Source organism: Cottoperca gobio, chromosome 24 (genome assembly GCF_900634415.1).
Source record: "Cottoperca gobio chromosome 24, fCotGob3.1, whole genome shotgun sequence".
Classification (NCBI taxonomy): domain Eukaryota; kingdom Metazoa; phylum Chordata; class Actinopteri; order Perciformes; family Bovichtidae; genus Cottoperca; species Cottoperca gobio.
This window is the reverse complement of record NC_041378.1, coordinates 11,630,120-11,656,960: the sequence shown is the minus strand read 5'-3', so window position 1 is coordinate 11,656,960 and position 26,841 is coordinate 11,630,120. Positions and strand designations below refer to the sequence as shown.

General features: G+C 41.1%; 1 protein-coding gene across 9 annotated transcripts; it reads right to left on the bottom strand.

Annotated features, from left to right (window-relative positions):
* Positions 1-18: 18 nt before the first annotated feature.
* On the bottom strand, positions 19-26,754 carry LOC115028938 (clathrin coat assembly protein AP180). Of its 9 annotated transcripts, XM_029462878.1 has the most exons (24): positions 26,183-26,748; positions 25,786-26,062; positions 17,718-17,860; positions 16,626-16,701; positions 15,954-16,056; positions 15,720-15,813; positions 15,494-15,605; positions 15,296-15,402; positions 15,155-15,196; positions 13,994-14,067; positions 13,762-13,767; positions 13,216-13,228; positions 12,988-13,130; positions 12,449-12,525; positions 12,254-12,268; positions 11,534-11,704; positions 9,701-9,802; positions 6,831-6,896; positions 4,340-4,426; positions 3,565-3,626; positions 2,650-2,703; positions 2,413-2,490; positions 2,189-2,297; positions 19-1,491 (listed from the first exon to the last, which is right to left on the bottom strand). In XM_029462878.1, the coding sequence occupies exons 2-23, from the start codon at positions 25,913-25,915 to the stop codon at positions 2,211-2,213; spliced, it is 1,842 nt and encodes a 613-aa protein (XP_029318738.1). In that variant the 5' UTR covers positions 25,916-26,062; positions 26,183-26,748; the 3' UTR covers positions 19-1,491; positions 2,189-2,210. The 9 variants fall into 9 exon arrangements, with proteins under 9 accessions (XP_029318738.1, XP_029318742.1, XP_029318744.1 ...); XM_029462882.1 differs by lacking the exon at positions 2,650-2,703 and having other exon boundaries at positions 26,183-26,747; XM_029462884.1 differs by lacking the exon at positions 2,650-2,703 and having other exon boundaries at positions 3,595-3,626; positions 4,340-4,411; positions 26,183-26,745.
* Positions 26,755-26,841: the final 87 nt, after the last annotated feature.

Sequence of the window (26,841 nt, the reverse complement as noted above, 5' to 3'; positions counted from 1 at the left end):
AGTGATGAGCCGTGAGGGTAGTTTGGATCAGTGTATTTGTCTTTTATTGCATCTCATTTGGACTCACATGCAGGTGGGGGTGAGGGACAAAGAACGATGCCATCCATAACAACCCCCCCAAAAAACAACACAGCCTTCATTTGAATACTTAGCAAACATTATTTATCCACATTCTTTTTTTCTTTTTTTTTATGTGTCATTGTCATCTTTATTTTTCTTTCAACACTTTGTTAATGCCACAATGGATTAAGATACAGTCACTTTTGGAAATAAACAACACACAGAACATCCAGCGTATACTTGAGTGCTTTACAGTGAGAGTCCTCAAGACTTCCAGTGGCAGTACATGAACGAATGTACCGACCACTGATGCGTCACTCAAAGAGGACTGAGGCCACGTCCCAATCACATACACAAATGCTTCCTTGTCTCTTTGATTTCCACCCTAACATTAAGTTGTGTGGAGACCGAGACAAGGAAACGAGCTCTCTGAGAGTATTAGAATGTATCCCAGATTGACTTGTGTCGCATGCTACGATGCTGTATCACTCCACACCAGCTGAGGGCGCAACAGTAAACACTCCGGCCAAAGTTTCCATTACACTGCCTCTGATTACAGATTGAGCGGTATGTACAGAGAAGACGGGGAATTTTTTTTATCTACTTGCCTTATTTCCAACCATAAAATTGAAAGTAACTAAAAATATATGATACTCATTTTTCTCTCAAAATAAAGATTAAAGAAAATATGTATAATCTATCATTTAAAATAGTCTAAAATGCATATGTCAATTTGAACACAGTTCACAAATTTTTGCATGTTTCATACAATCCGTAAAGAAAAAAAAAAACTGAACACAATTTGATGTGTTCAATGATAAGTCCAGATTTGAAGTGCAAGTTGTTTTCAGGTACAATTGTTCTCCAAAAACGTGAAAGTAGACAGGTGGGTGGACGACCGAGCAGATATAGGTACAACCAAGTTTTTAATGACATAAACATAGCCCGGTATTAATTTAGACAACAGGGGTAGAAGAGTGGGGGTTGGCCAGTGAAGTTACACACACCGAACACAGTCCACGTTTAACAATAGAGTCCTCGTCTGGGAGATGCGCAAAGAAACCAACATTTATCCACCATTCCAAGTCAGCTGATACGTGGAAATCCAGAATGAATCTAAATACACATTTATTACTTTTTTTGTTCATTTTTCCATAGTATATTAAGTAAAGGTTAACACTGAATTACACACACACCCACACACACATAAACAGAGTTTTGTTTTTCTGTATCTAGGGTTCACATTCACAGTTGTGCTACAACATTAGATAAGGATGGCAGGGGGTTTTTTAGGGGTCGCCGCTGGTAGGAGGTCAGAGGGCAAAGATCGTAGATGTAATGGCTGGTTGGCAGAAGGGGCTGGGGCATGACTGAGGGGAAGGCAGTGGGGGAAGTGCAGACATCCACAGAGCTTCAGACACAATGACAAACCTACAGGGGAGGGAGAGAAAATGAGACTTGATTAAAACAAGTGCTCTGAATAGAAATAGGTGAAGTCTAATTATGTATGCTCTGATAAGACAGAGAAAGAGATTCAGAAATGTGGAGACTAAAACAATGACATGACTGGCAGCACAGTCAGATTATTGGCATGTGTAGAAGAAGAAATTCCATTAAGTAGAGGGACTTGCAAGAGATAGAAAGATGGTCAAAACTGAACGATATTTAAGGTATTTTCAGGACAAATCACGTCAATTCAAAATTCTAACCCATCTATCTCTGTGTGCTTATCCGCACCGAAACCTTTCTATTTCACAGTGGGGGTTTTTCAGCCACGGCTGTGTCGATTTCTGCGAATTTCGGACGCTGATAAAAACAAGCCAACCAATAAAATATTGACTTTTGCTCACACGATCACTACATCTTCTTGGACGTCAATGTCATAATTCTGTTCATATTAAATAACATGGATATTTAATTTGACAGTTTTTTCTTGAAACGTCACAATCAGGGCACATGAACCCTGTTAGTTAGCCAAGACTGCAGGATCCAACATGTCTCCCATGTGTCTTGTGCTTTCTGGTGCAACAGAGGATTCTGCTCCACAACCTTTGCAATGACATGACAAGCGAAACAAAAACATCTCAATTCTTTAAGTTGCAGCTTTCTATTTTCTGTTTCTATATACCTTTGGGGGTTTACAGGTCAGTCTACATAAAGTCCTTAATGTTGAGGTCATCCAGAGCATTCCTCGGTGGTGGAGGCTTCCTGGGGCTCTGGGCCGCTCCGGGAGACATCTGCAAACATATCTACTTTGTTAGCACTTAAACTCCTTTTTGTTAGAGCAGCTGTAACCTTTATGTATGAAATTGTCACGAGCGTGAATAATCCATTTAAGAGCGAGTGCGTTACCGGTGCTCCGGGGGTTGCTCCGGTGGCAGGGAAGCCCGGCCTCACCATGGGCATCATGGGAGCTCCTGGTGCTCCAGACTTACAGAGACAAACGGAAGGAAAGAGAGAAAGTAAGACACAATGTCGGCCATCTGATTGGTGTGAGGGCCACCTAAAAGGGTAATTGTCCATCAATGTCTAGTAATGTCCAGACTGGTTCAGAGACATTACTAGACTATACAGGACTGGTGGTCTTACCATGCTGAAGCTGGGGTGAGTCCCCATAAAAGGAGGAACACCCATGGGTACGGTCTAAAGGTGTGGAGGGGGTGAGAGGACGAGTTGGGATGTTACTACACTACATATAAGACAGACACACACACACACAGCAAAACAATACACAAACACAAATGTCTAAATAAATTACACAACGCGTAAAAAAGATTTCCTGCAACATTAAAGTGATAGTGAAGACAGACAGACAGGCCAACATTGACAAATACAGCTGGCACACTACAAAAAAAACAACACAACAAGAGACCTAACTTGACCTAAAGGTTCATAATAGTCCTTGTTTTACACATGCACAAGGATATTTAGAGAGCAGAGGAAGCTTTTTGCATGTAGCCTTTTATATGAAAGTGTAATTTATGTTGTTGCCAAAAACACACCGGAAATATCCAAAAGCAGGAAATGTGTCTATGACGGTGCGAGTGCAGCTATGAACTAGACTCTTAACAGACTTCAAAGAAAATATAAATGCAAGAGAAGAAGAAAGCTTCTTAATTTGACACTATGTTTTGCCACTTCATCACTCTCCAGTATATATTCCAGACATATAAGAATTATTTTGAGTCAGACTGCATGTTGAAATCTGCTTCAATGTCGGCCTTTGGTTTGTATTTTCTAAACATCTACAACCAGTGCATGTGCTCTATTAGAGGTTACACGAGATGTGTCACTTAAATAAGATCCACCAGTAACTTCTATGTAGGTTTTCTAAAGTACAAGTGATGTTTCTTTTTTTCACTGCCACGCCTCAGTTTCCTGGGTCTATGATTGGACCTGGAACCTGGAGAGCCAGATGAAGGCAATGCTTGTGATTGCTGCTATGCCCTGACTGTCGCTGCCATGCGGCTCCACTCCATGCTATAAGACACAGACAACATTTACCATGGGAGCACCCCAACAGGGGGGAGCTACCTGAGGTGCCGCTGGGGTTCCCATTGTGAGATCTGAGAGAGAGAGAGAGAGAGAGAGAGATACTGCAACATCACTGTTTTCATTTACTGACATTATAATGACAGGATAATAAAGGGGTTACAAAAATATTTGTATTAATTAGAAATGCATTGATGAGTCGACTAATCGAGAAGTCTATCAACTGAGCAAGAATCGCCAACAACTTTGATTATCAATTTATTGTTAAACTAATTGTTCATGCTAAACTGGCAGAGAATGCTGTTTTCAGATATCCTGCTTTTCTGTTTCATATAATATTAAACTGAATATCTTTGTGTTTTAGACTGACAGAAACAAGGCATTTAAAGAACACCTTTGGACATTTGTCAATTTGTTTTGACATTTTGTAGATTATTCTAGAAAATAATCTGCAGATTAATCGATAATAAAACATAATGATTATTTGCAGCACTAGAATCAATACAACAGTTAGAAACACACTTATTAGCTTTTTTTGATGAGAAGATCGATACAACTCCATAAAATAGTAGTTTTAACACTTAGATTTCATGTATATAGATATAATGTAATAATTAAATGAGATTAATTTTTTGCTAAAACTATTTTACAGGCTTCTGGTGGAAGCTGCATATCTAGCAGACGGGCATGAGAGTGGCATCGATCTTAAACTCTCACAAAGAAAGCAAATAAGCGTATTTCTCTTAGTATTTCCATCACTTTCTGTGACATGTAAATGACTACTTACTACTTGCCATGTTGGCCATGGAGGTGTCAACATCCCCCCCCTGGGGGGTCAAAGTGGGCTTCATTACATCTCCTAGTCCATCAAATACTACAAAAGGGAGGGAAGGGAGGAGGGGGCATTGAGGGAGATCAGGGGAGAGGAGGGAGATATTAGCATCTTTCAATGCAAGCAATCCTCCTTACTACTGGGGATTACCATGACAACCAATAGATGTCTCCATGACAACAGTGGGAAGAGAGGGGCATTGGCATGTGAGCTAAAGAATTAATATTATAAAACATTAAATATATATCTAAAGCAAATAGACTATCTCAGTGTAGATGAAGATTAATGCTTTGTCATGTTTAGTGCCACCAGTGTGTGAAACAACAGTCAGGAGACATCTGTCAGGTCAGCTGCTACTATGGTTTCCATATGGGCATAGGGAAGTACAACTAGTCCAACTTAAAATAAATACATTAAAAAAAGTATGTGGGATAAATTTAAAGCAGAATTTGAGACTATATATGTGAAATATAGTGCTGCCTCGTACCATCATAACAACATGCAGTCAAGAATACATTTTTAGTGCTTGTTGGTAAATTTGAAATAATTCAAGGCTATGTATGTGGTTGCTTCAGAAATTATGATGAGGGCAAAAGCACCACAATTACAATGAAGCTGGGTTAATTGCTAAAGAAGCTACTTCACACACTCTCTGTAACCCTCAAGCATCTCGTGGTGGAAGGGACAGTGCAGCTGAGCTTTGCCTTACACCACTGCAATGCAGCAGTGCACTGTGGGAAATTAGCGTGTTAAAGAGCAAGGAAACTCACCCAATCAAATGGCAGGAAGCAAGCAATGAGCCAGCCCAAGAGCCAGATGGAGAGAGGGAGAGTGAGGAAAGGAGAAAGAGAGAGAGAGAGCGAGACAGAGAAAGGGAGGAAAGTAAAAAGCACAGATGCGAAGGAGAGAAAAAAAAATGCAATGAGGTTTTAAAGGAGCGGGTGACAGTGAAACCATTAGAGTTTATTGCATGAATGATAAAGACAGAGAGGGGAAAGAAAGAGTTAAGCCAGCAGTAGTATTGCAGACCGTCACTTGTATAACATGAAGACCAATGGCAGTGGACAGGAGATGACATGGGAACCAGGTGAGCAGGGTTCATGTTGCCACGGTAGGAGGAAGTCCCCCCGAGACTAATGGTCACAGTAGCACTATGCAATGAGGTGATGCAACGATGACGTTAATATAACCATACACGGACATAGTTTAAATCCGTAGGACTCTACAGCCAATTAGCTTTAATACTGAACAAAATGATGAGCATTAAAAAGAAATATCACATCCAAGCTTTGAACTGATTAACGAGTCGGTATTCAGTGTTACATTCAGCAAATAAAAAAAACAAAAACGCAGATTAGCTTGCAGCAAACTATTTCATTAACCATTACCAAAGTTAATAGAAACAGTGACTGACTCGACAAAACAGCCATTTTGCCAGGCAAACACTTGAAGATGTCAATAAAGTGGCTCTAAAGTACTGTACATGATATTATAAGGATAATAAGAAGGCGTTATATGGAAGCTTATAGGGGACTTTATTAAACTAATAATGTCATAATGTGAGGCCTACCTACAGATGATAAATGACGTCCTAAATCCTAAATAAATGTCAAATACTATTTTAATTTTAACTTAAATATTGCTTGAATAAATGGAAAATCTGTTTACAAGTTTATATTGTATTTCAATTTCAAATTTGAATTAATGTTTGAATATTTGTGGGCTACGACTTTGAAAATGTAAAGTGTAAAAGCATTTCCATTTGAATACAGTTATAGAACACGTACGAGTATGTGGAAAGTAAAAAACTGGATTATTGCAATTTCATTTAAATTTTTACTCAAATAACACATTATTAATAATTACATTATCATTTTAATAAAGTCCCCTATTGGCTTCTATAGATTCATGCAATTATTAATGAATTAATAATAGCTACAATCATGGATGGATAATGAGGCAATTGGGCCCTCAGCACAAACATGTAAAACGCCCCCCCCCCCCCCCCCCCCCACCCCTCCTGCATAGGAGCACGACACCAAGACTGAAAGACAAAAATAAAACGATGTGTGTCTTTGAACAACATTTTGAAGGTAACCCAGAGCCCTCAGGTGCTGCTGCACTTCAGTATTCAGTTAACACTGATGAGAGGAACACTATACAACATATAGGAACCCATTAAAGAAAGCCTGAGGTGTAATGTTGAAATTAAATGTTACTGTAGCCTCAGTATACGCCGCAGCTCTTACTTATACAAATATTGGAGTTGTAGATTTGGTTACAGAACTTTACTTCAGTCACTTCATACTCCTTGGTCTGTGCCCGTAAAGCTTGTTAAGTAATCCACCCATGACTACAGCACAGTATTTGCAACATATTGGAATTCCCTTCACTGTACGCACAAAGCATGCAGAGGGACATTTCATATTTTAGTTGTAATTTTTACCTGACATGAGCTCAGCACCGGGGGCGGCAGGAGCAACAGCGGCCGTGGCATCTCCTCCTGTGGATTCTGGCAAGTCAACCCAAAATTTACCAAACCATGCCATGCCAGGTCAAAGTAGGTCGATAAGCCAATCCCATCGCAGCATAAGGGCAAAGAAGGGGTAACAGTCAGCCTTTCGGCTTCACGCTGGTAATGTCAAACAAAGTGCTTAGAGTTAGATAGGAAGGCTGAATACACAATTATATGTATAATTAAATAAACCAGGAAACATTGTCTTTTTAAATTCAAAACACACACTCGTATGCACACACAAACACACACACACACACACACACACACATATCTCAGCATAATGCCATATTCATTTGACAGTCGTAGTAAAGCGCCCATGTGCATTTTCAAAGACAAAAAAACAGGGAAGTAAAAAAACAAAAGTGCTTGCAGTTCATAAATCATTTCACTACTTCAACAAAATCGAGCTTTATATCAGCTGTCTGCTTGTAATACTTCCAAGATCGACCCACAAAGAATCCCCATTGTTACAAGATATCTGTGAGGTTCAACACAAAAGTAGAATATGCAACAACATAACTACCCAGCATTTATACCATCGATAAAGCCTAGGATCAATATCAGTTGTTTAATTTGATGTTTCCCAGATTTGACTCCTCTTCTTTGATGATGCATTCATGAATAGGGGAGGCATAGTGAGGGCAGGCTGCAGTCATGTGAGTTACCCACCACCAAACAGGTTCATGATGGCTCCCGTGTCAATTTTGGTTGGGGGTGCAGAGGAGAGGATGGGGGCAGGGGAGCTGAACAAATCCGCTGGGGAGGGCAAGGTTGAGATGGTGTTTAGAGCCCAAACACACTCGCACACAAACTATTGATTGTGATTCATTATAATGCACATTTATCACTTGCAGTTGCAGTGCACGCAGTACATGCTGGAATGGGAAAGTAGGTAAGAGTGATTTAGCAAACGTTTCAGGCCGCTCAATAGCTTTTGAGCTGACCCATAAGAGAGCAATCTCATTTCCTTTTATTCCCCTTCCCTGATCAAAGCCAAGGACAAAGCTGAAGAACAGACACGGCAAGACAGGATATGAGAGAGAGAGCGCACGAGGCAGAGTAGGTGCAATAGGGTACCTGCTGTAAACAAGTCAACACTGGGAGCGGGGTCTGCTTTGGTGAAGCTCGTGTCTGGCATGGAATCAAAGAGATCTACGAACACATGCGCACCCAGAGACAGGAATATTAAAACGCACAAACACTATAAAATGGTGAGGATGGTCTCACGCACAGCAGCCAACAGAAAAAGGCCTTCAATATGTGAACATTAGTCCAATGAAGAAGAATAAAAGAGAGGAAAAGATAGTGGATGTGGAAATCAGGAGGATGCTAATCAATAAGAGCATAAGACATTTAGATTAAAACCGGAGACCACACACATCTCTAACGTTTACCGCTGAAAAGGTCGGTCGCAGGGTTGGCGGCGCTGGGAGCTGAAATGGTTGCGGTGGTGGTGATGGTGCTAGATGTGGAGGTGAAGAGTGGTGAAGGGGAAGGGGAGGGGGAAGGCTGGGTCACCACAGAGCTAAAACAGGCATCCAGGTTATTATTCTCCACTGTCATCATGCCGAAAAGGTCTAGACCTGAAGACGCTGCGTTGGTGCTACCATCCGAGGGAGCAAAGGGGTCTTTGGGAAAGAAGTAGGGTGGGGGGGAGGCATAAATGTAACATGAATAGGAAGGGAGGATGTTAGTCAATGACTTTAATACAACACAGAATAGACACGTTTTATGTGATGATAATAAAAATACTGCTATAAACATGAAAGCTGAGGAGAAAAAGGGAGGAGAGGAATGATAGGACAGAATCCAACACACTCCTGCTGTCGAAACATCTAAAAATAGCATCTGTGATGGAAAAAAACAAACAACTAAAGCAACAATACAACACCTTCACAGTATATACACTTAAGGAACAAACCACAACTAAACTACAAGTAAAACCAGAGCACTGCAACAGGCAAGCCTCACGATAACAGAAAATGCACGAATCTCCTGATGCCAAAAGATAAGAGACAAGTAAGAGCGCTGTCCTCCATCGCCATAGTAACAACAAAAGCACTGTCCAGACACCAGCGGTAACGAAAAGCAAATCTGTACGCCTACTGTCGCTGCACAAAGCCTTGAGATGAAACCCTGAGTAAAACTTGAGACCAACCAGATATGCACACATACACACCGACACCAACAGGTTATTAAACATCTTCACGGTCACGTGACCAGGGCTGGAATAAGTATTCAGATCCGTTACTGAAAGGCAGAATGGGTAAGGTTTTCCTAAAAAACAATTTATAGACTCAAACATAAATAATCCCTCTCGATCATCACTTCTGACCCACTAGAAGTGCGTCACGGTTTCTGTATCTGCAGATTCTGCAGCCGTCTGCCTGAATTGTTCTTATTTTGCTGTGTAACGTAATGACCAGGTGCCAGATCTTAAGCACGTATCTAAGAGGAAAGTAGTGCTGAAAAAGTGAGGCAAAACGGCAAGAGGACAAAGCTCGTACCAAAGCTAGAGTAAATCTGGGGTTGGCTTTCACCTGCTGGTGAGTGCCCTAACTGCGGTCAGGAGTGTGTGCTTCTGGTGACATTGAGCTGTGGAAGAGGGGCCAACTTTAAATGCTGTGTTTACAAACCGCAACCTACAAATCCTGCAAATTCTGCCTTTAAGTAAAAGTGCGTAAGTGTTTGTCAGCAAAATATACTTAAGGGAATAGTATACATTAGTATACATTACACTGACTCAAACTCACTCACTCAATCAGACGCACATCACAGACAAACTTTCAGTCACCCACCAGCTCCAGCGTTGGCGGCAGGGGCAGACGTGGCAGCGGCGGCCCCACCTTCAGCAGCTGCTGCAGGGGCCTCAGGGGCAGGAACAGGTGTTGCAAAGGCATCTGGGGTTCACACAACCCCAGCAGAGGACGAAGAAGATGAAGAAGTAAAGATGAAAAGAGAAAATAAGTCAGGAAACATGAAGAGGAAAAGAGAGCATCGGGAAAATAAAGGTAAGCTTAGAGCATTTAAGTCGAAAATAGAAAATAGTGTTGTTACACTATGTATTCAACAGTAACAAATGGTAGCTTGCAGCATTAATACAGGACATTAATGACTGACAGGTGAATGGACAAATGGGAATACAGACAGGAGGCACTACAGCAAGTATTAATCTACTGCTTAAGGTACAGAACAAGTGTTACAGCTGCCATCTGTAGCTGTAGCCATGTGACAGAGTTTGATAGAATTGCTTTTCACTGAGGTCAAAGAAAAGCATGTCTGCCTATCAAACAAGACGCATGTGGAGTATGACTGTAGCAGTATATTTATGTGCAAGCCGAAGGTGAGTGTGTGACTGTACATAATTACATAGTGCAGAAATGTCTGTGAGTATGTGGAATATTGTATCGGTGTGTGTGCAATCATATGGTTGGTCATATTGAATACATTAATAACAAAGTATTATAAAATATATAATCACAGTAATAATAGTTTATGGAAAACTCATAAATGAAGCAACCATTTGTGAAATAAAATAACCCATTACTAAGAAATGTTATTTCATCATTCATATTAATGATTTTATTTATTTGCTGATTTGTTTATTTATTGTCCATTTTTCAAAAGTCTGTTTTTATTTAATAATGGTATTTTCCCCATTGCCACTTTGATGTCATGTCACATTATATTTGATAAAGGTCACTTTTAATGATAGCGATGTTATCATCAGTCACGTTTTTTGCCAATCACCTGCCTCCTGCCTCTATTAAGCAAGCAAGCTGAACAACTGCTACCAAATTTAGCCAATTGAGCCCATTATTGACAGGAGCAGTTAGCTGGTCATTTTACAGTTACCGTTGCAATGTTTTAACTCTAAAGATGTTTTTTTAAAGAAAGACACACAACTACAGAGTCGAGCAAAAAGACAAAGAGCCTCTTTTTGTGGCCATTAAGCTAACAGGTGCAAGCTAACACCGCTAACACACTGTCTCTTCACTTTGATGTTGAGTAATTATAATGTAAACTCAGCTAGGTGGGTAGCATGTGCAGCCTTGCTGAGTGAAATGAAAGGGGAGGTAAGTAAAATGTGTGTGTGTATTGTGTTTATTTACTGCACTTTGTTGATTCAGAATAACTTTAACTAGCTAACAGGAGCTAACTGGCTAAATATGGTAGCAGTTGTAGAGGCGGGAGGCATGTGATTGGCTGAAAGGTGAGGGGGAAGGGGAATTAAATGTGTTATTGGGGCATTTCTAAATAAAAGCTGTATTGATATAATTTCAAAAGTCAATTAAATAACATTTCTAATGTGATGAGTTCTTAAATTACTTTACAATGTATTTGTTCATTTATATATTTTACACAATGCATTCATTTGATTATTTCACAATTATTTATTTATTCTATATTGAATACTTTTCTAGGCAGTTGAAAGACGTCAATGTTTTTCATGATGCAAATTTGTTTGCAGAATATAGACAATATCAGTGATAAATCAGCATTGTTCATTCTACATACTGTATGTGTTTGAGCATGCAGTCGTCTTTGTGTTATCATATTTGTGTGATGGTTTTAGGTTTGAGCTTCCCAGAGTGATTCTTTCGTAGAGAATTTTCTGGAAGCTCACTGACCTCCCAAAAGATCCATATTGGCGGCGCCAGGGGAGGTGGCTGCTGCTGTGCTAGTGGGAGGAGCTAGAGAGACTCCGGGTTCTGCTGCTGCAGGAGTGGGCGTTGCTGCTGCAGTGGAGGGGGCGGGCTCTGCCGTGAGGGTGGGTTCAGATAGCAAGGAATCGCCCATTTCTGCGAGTACCAATGGGGTGTTCGAAATCCCCAAAGAAAGGTACCAAATTAAACCCCAAAAGAGCAACCAAAATAACCAATTGAGTCACCGTTGCAACAGTGAACAAAAGTAAGCCAAAAGTAAGGTCCAATTCAAATTAAATCCAATTAAGAAGTATTGGAGAGCAAAGCAAATTTAACCAAATTAAAGTGAAATTATCCCACACCATCCGTCATAACCATAAACAAAAAACAACCAACCAAAAATAGCCCCCGTTGTAAACCAAAAACAGACAATGGAGTATGTGGAGGGATGGGAGAGAGAAGGCAGAGAGAAACAAAGACACTACTCAGACTAAAGTGAACAGCTTGAGGAGACAAACAGGGAGGTAACCATGTCACATTTGTACATTTACAGTCTATGCATATGTTTAATTTGGATTAAAACACTGAGATTTGTTTCCAAGTCGCCTCTATGTCAGATTAGAGTTTGTTCAAAAAGAAAGTCACTGACATCGAGGTGTCTTGGAGAATGATTGTGAAGAGAGTGAAGAGCAGAGTGAGACTCACCTGATCCAAGAAGATCTATGGAAGCAGAAAACAAGGGAACAAGGAAAATACATGCTAGTTCAAACCCAAACTAAAGCGATGTTTGACAGTTCACTAAAAGTAAATAGATTACTTAGAAAGTGGCTTAATATACTGTAAATGCTATATTGTGGATTTCAGATGAACCAGCAGCTGACAGGAAGGAGGGAGACTTACCTCCCCAAGACGTGGGGGCAGCTGATGTTCCTCCTGATGGACCCGAGGAGGACAGTGGATCCAGGTCCAACAAGGAACTGCAGAAGGAGGCAGAAACAGAGAGCAAACATTCAATTCACCATCACCATGAAATGCAATCCATCTGATAGTTGATGAGAAATATTTCAGTCTGGATAAAAAGTGGTGGACCTACCAACCGATGAGCCACAATTGTTGCTAAAAAATAAGATAAGTTCATCCACAAACTATTTAGGGTTTATCAAATACTCAAACTATATCAGCAAATAGTCCAAATAATCGCTGCAAAATGATCTCTTAAAGGGACATGAGTAGGTTGCGGTTTGTAATCACAACATTTAAAGTTGTCCCCTCCTCTCAGGCTCAACAAGGTATAAGTCTATACATTGCTTTTAAGAAAAATCCTACTCATTGTGCCTTTTTAAGCATGGTTTACAAAGGCTGCAAGGACCATCTATTGTCAAATGAATCATAGAAAGGCAGAGAAGAGAGAGGAGGTCACAGAGTTTACAGGCACTCACTCTTCAGCTGGCTCAGCAGCAGCAGCAGCAGCAGCAGCAGCGGCAGCGGCAGCACTCTCCCCAGGAGGAGGCTGCAGTGTGGGAACGGCGTTTGAAGATTTGGCTGGAGTCGATGTTGGAGACACGTTGTTTGTCGGAGACCCCTGGACAGAGAAGCCCCATTTTCAGTGGTGCATCAGACTGGAAGAGCTCAATAAACATATAGACTGTGTTGAATGTGCATCTCACCTTTGTTGGAGACCTGAAAGAGTGAAAGAGGAGAATACATTGTTAGTAATCTTGCTTGAAATAGACAGACTGAAAATTATTTTATGGGTCTATTTTTGAAGATTAAAAAACCCCTCAAGAAGAAATATGTCAGATTGCATCATATGTGATCATATGAAGAGTTAATTTCCAAAGCAAAATACTGTTTGTCCAATTGTCTAAAATACTCTCATTTTGTCAACTAACATTTTACATTTTGTGCAAATAATCAATTTAACTTTGGAAAGAAAACCTTCATATACTGATGCACATTGCATGTCAGGATGTGATCATACACACGAGGTGACTTACTGTTTCTCACATGTAATCACATTACATTTCCACATGTACGTAAACCTTTCCCTGTTATGTTTCTATTCACATGGAGATCACCTAGTGTAATTCACATGTGAATAACAGTGTTAGTTTACCTGAGGGAGGGGGGTGGGAGGCATGACAGTAAAATAAATCTACACAGTTTTCTAAGAAGTTAGTAAACTCCAAACAAAACATACAGTATATGCTCACCCTTCACTGGTGATTCCAAATGAACATAAAGGGGGATAAAAGAGAGGAAGGGTTAAAGGAAATTATAGAAATATAGCACTTGTTTAGGCCTGTTTCTACCAACGTACGTTTCTTTTTTTCATGAAAAACCAAAAGGGAGTTTCTCAGATCTGAACTTCTTTTACTTTTGTTGTCATTTGATCCTAACTCTTCACACTGAGAGTAAGAATCACCCAAACTGACAATTACTTACCCCTTCTTTCCACCCTTCACATCCTCTAAACCGTTCATGTGTGTTTCCAGACTCTCCAGGATACTGCTGGGAGCCTGACAAAGAAATTGAAAGTGGATAAATCAATAAATCATAATTTCCACTTGTCTCCTACATCGCAATGTTAGGCTGTGCAAGTCCACGTTTAATAACAGAAAGTGGTGAAATTGAGAGTAGGGGTAGACAGGGCTTTGGAAAATCTCACTGCAATGCACACACACACGATTTGTTTGTCTGAAATTCAATTAGGATCAACATGTCCACACTCCATCCTGTAAACAGGCACTCTGCCAGGGCACTCTGTGTTTCTGTGGTTACCGGGTCCTCGAGAGGTGTAAAGGGACAGTCTTCGTCATCTGAGTCTGCTAGATCCACCACTACCCCCGGGTGGAGACACTGGGGTGGGGAGATATATGGTGGTGAGTCGTGGGTGTTTCTGTGTGTGTGTGTGTGTGTGTGTGTGTGTGTGTGTGTGTGTGTGTGTGTGTGTGTGTGTGTGTGTGCGTGCGTGTGTGCGTGCGTGCGTGCGTGTGTGTGTGTGTGTGTGTGTGAGAGAGGTGGGATGGGTAGTATTCATGAGCAAAAAAATAAATGCCCAAGCTACATTGAAGACGAAACGTATGCGGACCATTCACAGAACGTATCTTTTTACTGGCTGCAGCGCACACACACGGCATCTTGTTGTGTGAGCAAAACAAGACAAGCTTTTGTCATTGGATTGTGTGGAATTGTTTCTTAATTTTCTGCATCCAGCGCAGTGAAACTTTTTCACTGTGTTTGTGTAATATGGGTAAGACATCTACAGACTACAGTAAACTATGTAAGGGATACACTTACAAAGCAACCAACAGCTGGTACTGTCAAAATAAATGCCGCCAGAGATCAACACCCCAAAATGGAGGTCATTTCTGTGTATCAGTAGTTTAATTTAAAAAATGTAAAAGACACTTTATGACCTATTTCTGTGCAAAAGTGCAGACCTCGCACACACAGACTGGCTTATTTGTACATTCGTAGAGCCTGATGTTGCTGGTTTCATTGCTTATAATAGACAAGTAGTGCTTCATCAGCTGCTCCGCGAATGGTCCCGCATACTTCACATAGTTAGTCTGGGCATAAGAGCCCTGATATTTTTTAACTTACGTAGTTGATGTCAGGAATGTCGTTTTTGTCAACTCCAATTGTCTGTTAAAGGAAAAAGAGTTAGCGCACTGCACAGTCCACACACTGCTTTGTCATGACGTATATGCATCATTGTGTTAAGGACTGTTGGTTGACCCTTACCTCAGCCATCTTCATGAATTCTCCAATCTTTGTCACCCTGGTCAGAAACCTCTTATAGATCTCCAAGGCCTCCTTACAGTCACTCTTCTTCATCTTGAAGTATTTCTCTGTGTACGGTAAACAGCAGGTTTAGGATTCATTTTGATCCACATTTTCATATTTGAGATGCCAAGTGAAAGATGCTCATGGACTACCGACCTAATAGGTTGATGATTCCGTCATTGTAGGATGCGAACAGTTTGACCAGGTCCTTGAAGAGAATCAGGAATGCAGCATTGATGATGCCATTGTTCAGCTCCTTGGGATGAACCTGAGTGAAGGATGAGGACATGTGAGAATTGGAAGCCCTGTGAAAACCTCTGTCTTGTGTTGCTGCCCGGTACTGTTCAATAAGTGCAGATAACAAGCCTAAAGTCTGACTCACATCGAACTCTAGGAGTGTGTCAATCTGAGTCTGCAGCACAGGCATGCCTTTCAACAGCTTCTCAGTGGTCATGGTCCTCATTACGCCCTCAGCACTGAAAGAATACAACACAGCGTTAGATGCTCACATGGATGAGAACAGCCAAAATATCTCAAAAAAAGTCTTGATGGTAGAAAGTAGAGGTATGAGGAAGCAAGGGCCTATAAGCCTCTCTGAACACCGTGTTTGACGTACCCCTTCTTGACTCTGGTGAAATCAAACGCCATCTGGCGGTAGGCGAAGGCTTTCTCGTTCAGGTATCGTCCATACCGTCTGATGAATGTAGACATGTCATATCCTAAACAAAAATTAAATGTCAGAAAGCAGGCAGGGTTCATTACATCCGCCAAGGAGGTTATGTTTTCGGTTTGGTATGTCTGTTCTACTACTGGGCCAATTTTCATGAAGCACGGGCCAAGGACAAACCCATAAATTCACGGGGGGGAATACACAACTTATTTTTCACTTTCGTTAACATGGCAAGATAGGGCATGACCTTGGCAGAGGTCTGCATGCTCTAAACCTAGTTTCTTTAGCTTTTTATTTTTAGAGATAGTCGGCAAATTAATAAAGTGTTCTTTATCCCAAGGGAACAATGTTTTCTTCAAAATTGGACTAATAATCAGTGGATTCTTGCAGCGGTAAATATTAGAATATTAGAGCGTAGCTTTACATGACACATTAGACATTCGATTTCCAGCATCTGTTTGCATGAATGTGTGAACGTGTATGAGTGTGTGAAAAATTACGTGTGTGTGTGTGTGTGATCATGTCCAGTCCCTTCTACTCATTTGACAGATGGCTCTCTTGGTGTTTATCTCTTCCTGTCTCTTTTTTTGCCAGATACCTCTGTGATGTTTTTCTTACCGTGAGAGCCGGTTTTGTCGATAAAATTGCTGAGGTTGAACAGGGAAGTCCTGGAAGCCAAGTACTGAATGAACCTCTGAGGAAGAGAAAAGGAAACACAATTAACAGTTAAAGTTAAAAGGTCACTCTCCAGGTGAATAGGCAAAATAAATTAAACTAATAGATATCACCATGAAACGTCCCCAGTTGATTACTTACATTAAGACAATTCATTTTGTACTACAAGTTTTCTGAAATGTTAAGTTTAAATAGCAAATGAGGCATTATCATATTTTGCTGATTTGCATACATTTCCAGAACAGAAATCTGAACATTGGATGAAGCGAGATTCTTAGAACTACAATGTTATATAAATCAGGCTCTGAATGATATCTGAACAAACCCCTATTTAAAAATCTTCAGTATATAGATAGGTATGAAAATGGAAAGTGTGGTGTATATATGTGCTACTGAAGTGGAAATGTCTGGCTCAGAGTACAAGAAAAAGATCATTTTGAAAAAACAGCCTTAAAATTCCATTTACTTTGCATATATTATTATAGGGTAAAAAAAAGTAACTAATAGATGTCACCATGAAACTTCCTCAGTTGATTACTGACATTAAGACCATTTATTTTTGTATTACAAGTCTTCTGAAATTGTTTGTTTAAATATGCAAATGAGGCATTATGTAACGCTAACTTTTGGTGAATTTAGGAGAAATCTACAGACGCAAATAGACAAAGTGTAGATAAACACCTAAATGTGTATTCTGAAATTCAAGGTGTTTTTTTTGGTTGTTTTTTTCTGGATTTCTTTTTTTATATATATACACATTCACTCCTCCGCTGTTTTGCGAAGGGCGGGGCTTCGCTCCCGACACGCACACACACACACACACACACACACACACACACACACACACACACACACACACACACACACCTACAGTCAGAGACAGAGCGGAGGAAAGGAGAGGAGCGAACTACAAATAAAACCTCACCTTGCGAATACAACCTTTTTTATATTGTAGTAAGATACAACTGAATACAACTGGATTCAAGCTTGACAGGCACCACATGTGATTGGTCTGCCCGGGTCTCGCCCACTAACCTCGTTGCCGTGGACACACATGTGATGGCTGGTGACGAGGGCCTTGAAGACGACCACCCAGCTGGCATTGGTGGCTCGCTCAAACAGTGTGTCCGCCATCTGAGGGATGTTCACGTTGGTGGTGTTGGTGGCTGACACCAGGTCTGCAACACAGCAACAAAGAAACATCATCATTTACATCATGTGAAATTTGGAGGTCTGAAGCAGTTTTCTAGAAGGGGACATTTCATACAAGGTGGTATGTAAGAGGAGAGTCACGGTTAGTCTAGTGTTAGACAAATGGCTACATAATTTGAGTGACTCAGATTAAACTTTGATTAAGTTGGCAGGCTAAGTATACACTGCAGAGCTGCTCCAGACACCCATGACAATATTAAGCCAGGAGGAGGAAGACCTGATGTGCATACGAAATTATGTTGGTGCACGAGCCCACACACACACACACACACACACACACACACACACACACACACACACACACACACACACACACACACACACACACACACATTATGCAGGCACGCACACACGCTGACAACACAGAAAAACAGAATAATGCTTTGTCAGCTCTCCTCCCTGGATGCCAGTTCAGACAGGTGTCCAACAGTAAGTGTCCAGAGCATTGCATCAGTACAAGGTGGAATATAAGTGAAGGAACGTGTGTTGCGTCTAACTTCTCAATCCATTTCATACACAATTCAAGTCCACTCTGTCTGTATCTGCAATATCTTCTGCCAAACTCTCTTCCTGCTCTCAAGTAAGAAGAGGTGTACTGCATCTGTTTCTCTTGGTCCATTGTTACTTAGAGGAAATGCTAACAGTTAGCCAGTTACTAGAACATTTCTCTCATTTATTTCCTATTGAGAACATTTATATTCTAGACAAACATTTTTTTAAGGATACATACTTTATATTAGGGCTGAATTAATGATTATTTTATCGGTTAATCTGCCAATGTTTTTGAAGAATAGTGAAAAATTCTGTCCAAAACCAAAAGATAATCTATTAATTATCAAATAAGAGAAAGACAAGCAGCAAATCCAACATATCTTACATTTCCTTTATTCTTTGTCTGATGTGGGAGTTTCTTCTTAGATAAAGAGAGAGGGACGGGCAGACAGATGGCCAGAGAAACAGTCATGCAAATATAAAAAGAGTGTGAGAGGATTTGGTCAGGCAGAGGAGCTAACACTTTGAAAAAAGGATACATGATATTTCTCTCATGAAGTATATTGCAGAATGTTTGCCAATCGTGCATCATTACGAGTCCTAAATCGTGTTTGACATACATGACATAAAAAGATACAGACGCACAGATTGCATTTGTTGAGGGCACAGTTGTAGTAGAAATATATCGGAATAACAATATCCTCCAAAAATGCTTTTTATTTGTGTCCGTCCCCCTGACATTGACAGCGCAGCTACAAGGGCAGGACTAAGTGTATCTATACAGAGTGCCAGAGAGAAGCAGTAAATATATTGGCAGGCTCCTCTGATAATGGAAGGAGAGGAAGGCCGTTATATTGAACAGGCCTTGGCCTGTTGAGTCAGTAGATACCTACAGTATATCTCAAAAGTGAGTACACCCTTTAGATTTTTGCAAATATTCTGTTATATCCTTTCAGGGGATAACATTATCCTACTGAAACTTTGATATAACTTAAAGTAGTCAGTGTGCTGCTTGAATAACAGTATAGATTTATTGTCCTTTGAAAATTACTCAGTACACAGCTGTTAATGTCTAAACAGCTGGCAACAAAAGTGAGTACACCCCATAGTGAACATGTCCTAATTGTGCCCAATGATGTTGTTTTCCCGCCCTGGTGTCATGTGACTCGTTAGTGTTACAAGGATTCAAGTGTAAATGATAAGCAGGGCTGTTAAATTTGGTGTTTTGGGCACAATTCTCTCTGAATGCTGGACAACATGGCACCTCATGGCAAGGAACTCTCTGAGCGGCTGAAAAAAAGGATTATTGCGCTTCACAAAGATGGCCTTGGCTATAAGAAGATTGCCAACACCATGAAAATGAGTTGCAGCACAGTGGCTAAGATCATACAGCGGTTTTCCAGGACAGGTTCCACTCGGAACAGGCCTCGCCAGGGTCGACCAAAGAAGTTGAGTCCACGTGCTCAGCGTCATATCCAGAGGTTGGTTTCCAAAAATAGACGTGCGAGTGCTTCCAGCATTGCTGCAGAGGTTGCAGAAGTGGGATGTCAGCCTGTCAGTGCCCAGACCATACGCCGCACACTGCATCAAATCGGTTTGTATGGCCGTCGCCCCAGACAGAAGCCCCTTCTGAAACCGATGCATAAGAAAGCCCGCAAACAGTTTGCTAAAGACAATGAATCCAAGAACATGAGTTACTGGAACCATGTCCTGTGGTCTGATGAGACCAAAATAAACCTGTTTGGGTCAGATGGTGTCCGGCGTGTGTGGCGGCACCCTGGTGAGGAGTACCAAGACAAATGTGTTTTGCCTACAGTCAAGCATGGTGGTGGCAGCATCATGGTCTGGGGCTGCATGAGTGCTGCCGGCACTGGGGAGCTGCATTTCATTGAGGGACACATGAATTCCAATATATACTGTGACATCCTGCAGCAGAGCATGATCCCCTCTCTTCGGAAACTGGGCCGTAGGGCAGTTTTCCAACATGATAATGACCCTAAACACACCTCCAAGATGACAACGGCCTTGCTGAAGAAGCTGAAGGTTAAGGTGATGGACTGGCCAAGTATGTCTCCAGACCTAAACCCAATTGAGCACATGTGGGGCATCCTCAAGAGGAAGGTGGAGGAGTGCAAGGTGTCCAACATCCGTGCGCTCCGTGATGTCGTCGTGGAGTAGTGGAAGAAGATTTCCAGAAGCAACCTGTGCAGCTCTGGTGAATTCCATGCCCAGGAGGGTTAAAGCAGTGCTAGATAACAATGGTGGTCACACAAAATATTGACACTTTGGGCACAATTTAGACATGTTCACTATGGGGTGTACTCACTTTTGTTGCCAGCTGTTTAGACATTAACAGCTGTGTACTGAGTAATTTTCAAAGGACAATAAATCTATACTGTTATTCAAGCAGCACACTGACTACTTTAAGTTATATCAAAGTTTCAGTAGGATAATGTTATCCCCTGAAAGGATATAACAGAATATTTGCAAAAATCTAAAGGGTGTACTCACTTTTGAGATATACTGTAAATGGAAACCAAAAATACAGCAAGGGAATGAGCAGTGGAAGGACAGGAAGGAAGAGCAAGAGCAAGAGAGCAGCAGGGAGTCGGTTCAGAAGCTCTCATGTAGACACGGAAAGGCTGTTCAAGGTCATAACAGGCTGGTCAGAGGGTCTGGGGTTGGGGGGGGGGGGGTTGTAAACAGATTATTACTAATCACGTCTCACTGCCCATCCCCCGTAAAGCACACATACATACACACCTGTTGTAACATCATTTTTCATTTTTGTCACCAGTATAATGATTCAGGTTTATGTTCCTAGCACAAAATAAAACAGACAATATCAGCTTGAATCTACTTTTCATTCTTCTTTTCTGTTCCTCCTTTAGCCTCACAAATAGCTGAATATTACTCCTGCACCCTTTTCAAGTGACACATACAGAGAGATGATCTTCTATGGCTGAAATGTGATTATGTAACATTATCATGTCACTGGCACAGCTACAAGAAAATATTCATACTAGCACGATGAACACAGCGCTCATAATCAGTGGTGGAAGAAATATTCAGATTTTAGAGGAGTAAAAGTAATATCACAGTGTAAAGATATTCTGTTACAAGTAATAGTCCTTCATTCAATATAATGTATAAATATAAATATGTAAATACATATAAGTGGCCCATTTCTGAACAATGTATGTTATATTCCTAGATTATAAATAGTGATGCGTTAGTTAAAGATGGAGCAAATTTAATGTTATATACTGTTATACTGTAGCACAAAATAGGAATACTCAAGTAAAGTACAAGTAATTGTACTTAAGAACAGTACTTGGGTACTTGGGTAAATGTACTCCCCACTGCTCATACAATTATGTATACATAAATGTTATTATATCTGTTTACTGGTCTCTGTTTACGGGGCGTATCATATCATATAATCCACGCTTTCTGTTCACACTTCATTAGTGTGTGTGTGTGTGTGTGTGTGTGTGTGTGTGTGTGTGTGTGTGTGTGTGTGTGTGTGTGTGTGTGTGTGTGTGTGTGTGTGTGTGTGTGTGTGTGTGTAATTAGGATTGGTTGAGCTAAATAAAGACTGTAGACGGTAATCCACGACCTACAGGAAAGCTCTAAGAATGAACTGAGGCCTCATACTGTGCGAGTGTATGTTTGTGTGTGACACTGTCTGCGTCTTTTTCGAGTCTGTGTCTGTTGTAATCGTTTTTTATTGTTGCACAACAAACCACTCTAGTAGTAGGCAGAAGGTTCCAGATAAAATCAGACAGACTAGTTAACATTGTGTTGATGTGTAGATTTGTCCAGGTAACCTAATTCCTGGCAGCTATTTACAGTGCTGGCTGACAGCCATTCTCAGGACCTTTCACACCAAGTGTCCAAAATTACTCCCTCGTTCAATCAATCCCTACTCTCTATAATAGACATTTAATGGGTTACTCTATCAAACACTTACACAGGTGTATATGTGTAGGCTAGAACTGTTAATCTTTGCATTTGGGATTGGTATGCTAGCATTGTGAGAAAGTCCGATACTCACATAAAATGCCAGACAATAAATATAGTGCTCTGTTATAGTGTAAAGGGAGCGGTTTCAGACAGAAATATAAGGCTACAGCCAGCAATCAGTTAGCTTACAATAGCATAAACATTGGCAACATGGTGGGAAACAGCTAGCCTGGCTCTGTCTGATGGTAACACAATCAACTGCCCACACAGTCACACAGTTTTTGTCGTGGATTAAATTAAAGCGATACAACGTGGTAATCAGAGAGCTTTAGAGGTGCTGGAGGTGACAGCCGTGCTCGAGAGTCACGTTCATCAACATCATAGCCTACACCTAGCATGATTGGCTGGAAAGAGGTTACGTGAGAAGACATGCGTAAACACAGACAAAGGATTAATCAGGAAATTAATTAAAATTAAATAGCGCAGACTTAAACCAACTACTAAGCATCATAAAATGTTCAAATTATCGTACATTATGGAACTTTTTGGCATTATTGATCGTGCATTGTACGGAGATCGTACATCTGGAGGAGCTGCCCTGTGTCCACTCTTCATGCTAGGCTAGGCTAACTGGCTGCTGGCTCTAGCTGCATATCTAGCTGACACATATGAGAGTGGAAGGTCTTCTCCATGAAGTGGAACATCATCTCATCTCAACTACAAAACGAATGAGAGTCATTTCCAAAAAGGTTCAACAATTCCTTCAAAGACTACAGTCCTGCAATTACTTTAATTTTGACTAGATTTCGTCCAGAGAGTGTTGCTCCACCAACAGTGACTCACACATGCACACCATACAGACCGGACACATTATCTAACTGCTATAACTACCATGAAGGCCAACATGTGGTCATCAGTTTCCTGTTCAGGTTGTTACATTGATTCCACTCTGCAAAACAGCTATTTCTATACCCGGTGTATTTTCAACATATCCTCAAATTAATTTAGACCTATTGCCTTTGGTGTTGTCTGAACTCCCTTTGAGTTGACCCTGCATGGACCACATGTTCTCTAGAAATGTTCTTTTTACTACACCTACTGTGTCTTTATACAGTAAACAACTAGATACACTGAAATATGAAATTCAAGTGTGTTTTACAGCTCAAAGCGAGAAATAACACTCCTTTTACACCTGGGTTTTATTCCATGCACTGAAATCAAATGCAGACATCAAAGGCAAATCAATGTAGGATGTTTTCTCTCCATACAGGGGAAAGTCCTGTACACATATATTACTTTTGTAGCTTTTATTTTGTAGTTGAATCATGGGTCAAAAGGGACCTGTGACACACTCGCATTCACACCAAACACCGCAATCGGGCCTTCATTGCCTTCCAGACAGACACAATTGTATATTGTATTGTATGTAACTTGTCTGTTGTCACTTTAACATTCGTCCATGTACAATCAGAAGTAAGTAATGGACAGTGTCCTCATAAACATGCACACTTTGCTGAAATGTTTCAAATACATTCAGTGTATTGATTCTAGTTAAAGAAATATGCAGTCATTATGATTGTCTCTGCACTCGACAGATGACAGGACTGTCATTTGTCCTCTTTCTTCTCACAATCGCCCTCTGTCATTACAGTGCCATCCCCTGACACTCTCAATCTGTTGCCATGGCAACTGCACTGCCCCACCGCCACCCACAACACACCCACCCCAAGGGTCACTGACTGTGTGACTGTGAAAAAGGATTAAATATGATCAGCGTTAATATATGTACTGTAGATCTATTATCAAATACCGTAAATTAAACATACTGAAAGATAACTATTTACGCAGCCTTTGCTCGTACTCTTCGATGATTACTTTGCTGTTATTTCCCTTTTCCAGCCTAAACTACATCAAACATAAAAAATTAATCAACACAGAGTTTTTTGAGGTTAGGAATTTCCTCCAGTCAAGAGACGCATGCAAGAGAAGCACAGTGGCCTACATACAAGAAGCTTGTTGAATTGCCCCAGAAATGGATACAGCATAACCTCATAGACTAAAAACCTCATGGAAGACAACATATCCATATGTGTGTGTACTGTATCTTGCTGAACCATCACATAAATAATGTGTATTAGGATATTCAGGGCCTTAGGGCTGCAATTTAAGATTATTTTCATTATCTATTCATTTGCAGATCATTTTCTAGATTAATCGCTTAATCATTTGGTCAATAAAATGTCAGAAAATAATGAAAAATATGCATTTAATTTTCTCAAAGTCCAAGGGGTCTTGTTTCATGATATAAAGCAGAGAAAAGCAGAAATATCCATATTTGAAGGCCTTTTCTGCCATTGCACTAAAAAGACGATTAATCAATTAGGCCTATCAAATAGTTGACAATTAATTTTCCTCAGTTGGGAGTGTTTGTGGTATCAAGAGGTCAGCAGAAGCGGTCTCTCCTATAGTTGGACAAAGAGGTCATGGCTTGTAAAGACACACAGAAAACAAACTCCCGGTCACAGCAGAGAGTGAGGAAGCAGTGGTCTCTGGTGCATCGCTAGCATTAGCATTGTCACCTTTGGCTGCGTAAATAATGCAAGGCAGTCATTGGCTGATTAATAAATAATTCAGCAAGGGAGCGGATCACAAGATATAAGGTCCAAGACACAGTCCAGACCTGGCCAGCCACCACACACAGACACAGACAGACGTAAAAAGAAAAGACATGGAGATACAATCAAACCACCCGCCATCTGTAAGCAGTGCCACGCCGCTGCTTTGGTATGACTCACTATTTGTAGTAGATGACAGTGATTAATCATGATTTCTCATAAGGTGGCTCCTGATGTCATCTGGAGATGTGTCAATAAAGCTGTGAGGTTTGATAATGTCATTCAGCTGTGACTGTATGGCCCTATACAGGCCTGTACTCACTGTTAGTCTCTTTGCATGATGTTCAGCGGCATTACCTTTGAATTTACATTTTAATTTAGCATGTGTGACACTTACACTTCCTTCATATTATCCAGACGTGCAGGCCTTAGTTCTGTTACAATAAAGCTTCAATGTGAAGCTTTGCAGGAGCACAGAGGAGGGAAATGAAATGGTCTTGTTCTGAGGATGACTTGTCAGTCTGCTTTAAAATATGACCTTTTCTCCCTCCCTCTCTCCTACTCTCCCTTTCTCTCTCTCTGGGTTTCCATCATCTTTACTGGAGGCTGACACAAAGGGTCACCAAGAGGTGTCATCATCCCCATGACTGCATCCATGTATTACCGCACCACACCCATTAGAGATCAGGGAATTAAGCAATGACTAGTGACAATCATATGCCAGTGATGGCATGTGGTCTGAGTGGATGTGTATGGCAGCCGAGGCCCCAATAAGGCCAGCCCATGCAGTAGGAACGAGGAAGAAGGACTACACTTACACTCCAGGTGCTTTTTCTTGGGCGCCATCACTTCATGAGTGGTGGCTTTGCAGACAGCCCGGGCCATATCTGATCCCGTTAGCTGGTATTGCGCAGCGGCGATGCGATCCGTGAGCGTTTGCCCCGACATTTTCTCTCCGTTGAATCGACCACCTCAGGAATGTGTTTCAGCACGGGACGATGGAAAAAATGAATGAATATCACCCGGTTGCTTCCCGATGGTTCAGAGAGCGGATCCCGTGCTTTCCTCTTCCCCGACTGATAGGCCTGTGACCTTCTGTGTGGGCGGAAAAAAAGCACACAAAATGAGCTCAAACCACTAACATAAACGTATTTTTTTTTGCATCAAATCGTGCAGTCACGTTGATGATGTGCGCGATGACATGAGTAGACTTACGCAAGGTTGTGAATTCCCCTCGGCTCGTCCCGTTATAGGCTCCAACCGTTGACTTCAGCACCTTGGACAGCTAATACCACTCGGTTATGTAATACTCAACCGACAATGGAAGCTATTTTATCACCCCGCAGCAATTTATTAAAAAGAAAGAAAAAATAGGCCAATGAGAAATGCAGGTGCAAGCGAAGCTCCTCTAAAAATTATTCTTAGAAAATGACGGAATGTAAATCAACACTCCATAGGTCGATCAAATATCCCGTATGGAGGGTGCATCAGGTTTGGCTGTCTTTCCTCCCGCGTCAGTGCATTAGAAAAAACACTTTCAAAATAAGAGAAGAACCCGCAATTTCCTCCTTGGTTGTCAGACTGCCGTGTTTCTTTCCGTTTCGGCTCAGAAATGCCGCTTCAGATGCTCCTCTCCTCAAATCAACGGAAAATGCGCAAACTGCCCGGTGGTGTCGCCAACACTGCGCAGCGTAAGATGCTCGGGAAGAGGAAAGACAGAAGGGAATTTCCTTTTTCCTCCTTCCCCCCTGTCGTTTGTTTATTTATTTGGCCTATCTATACGTCCATCTAGACTCTCCTCCCCCAGCGGGTGCTTGGACAGGGTTGGATCACACACGTCGCATCACACGTCTCTTAAAGGGGAGTCACTATAT

Excerpts from the sequence above, each read along its gene's own strand:
- LOC115028938 (XM_029462878.1), bottom strand. The coding sequence starts at position 25,915 with ATGTCGGGGCAAACGCTCACGGATCGCATCGCCGCTGCGCAATACCAG. Across the intron at positions 9,803-11,533 it reads CAATATGGATCTTTTGGGAG|ATGCCTTTGCAACACCTGTT; the intron begins GTCAGTGAGCTT and ends TGTGAACCCCAG. Across the intron at positions 2,704-3,564 it reads CCTGTTGGGGTGCTCCCATG|ACCGTACCCATGGGTGTTCC; the intron begins GTAAATGTTGTC and ends CCACACCTTTAG.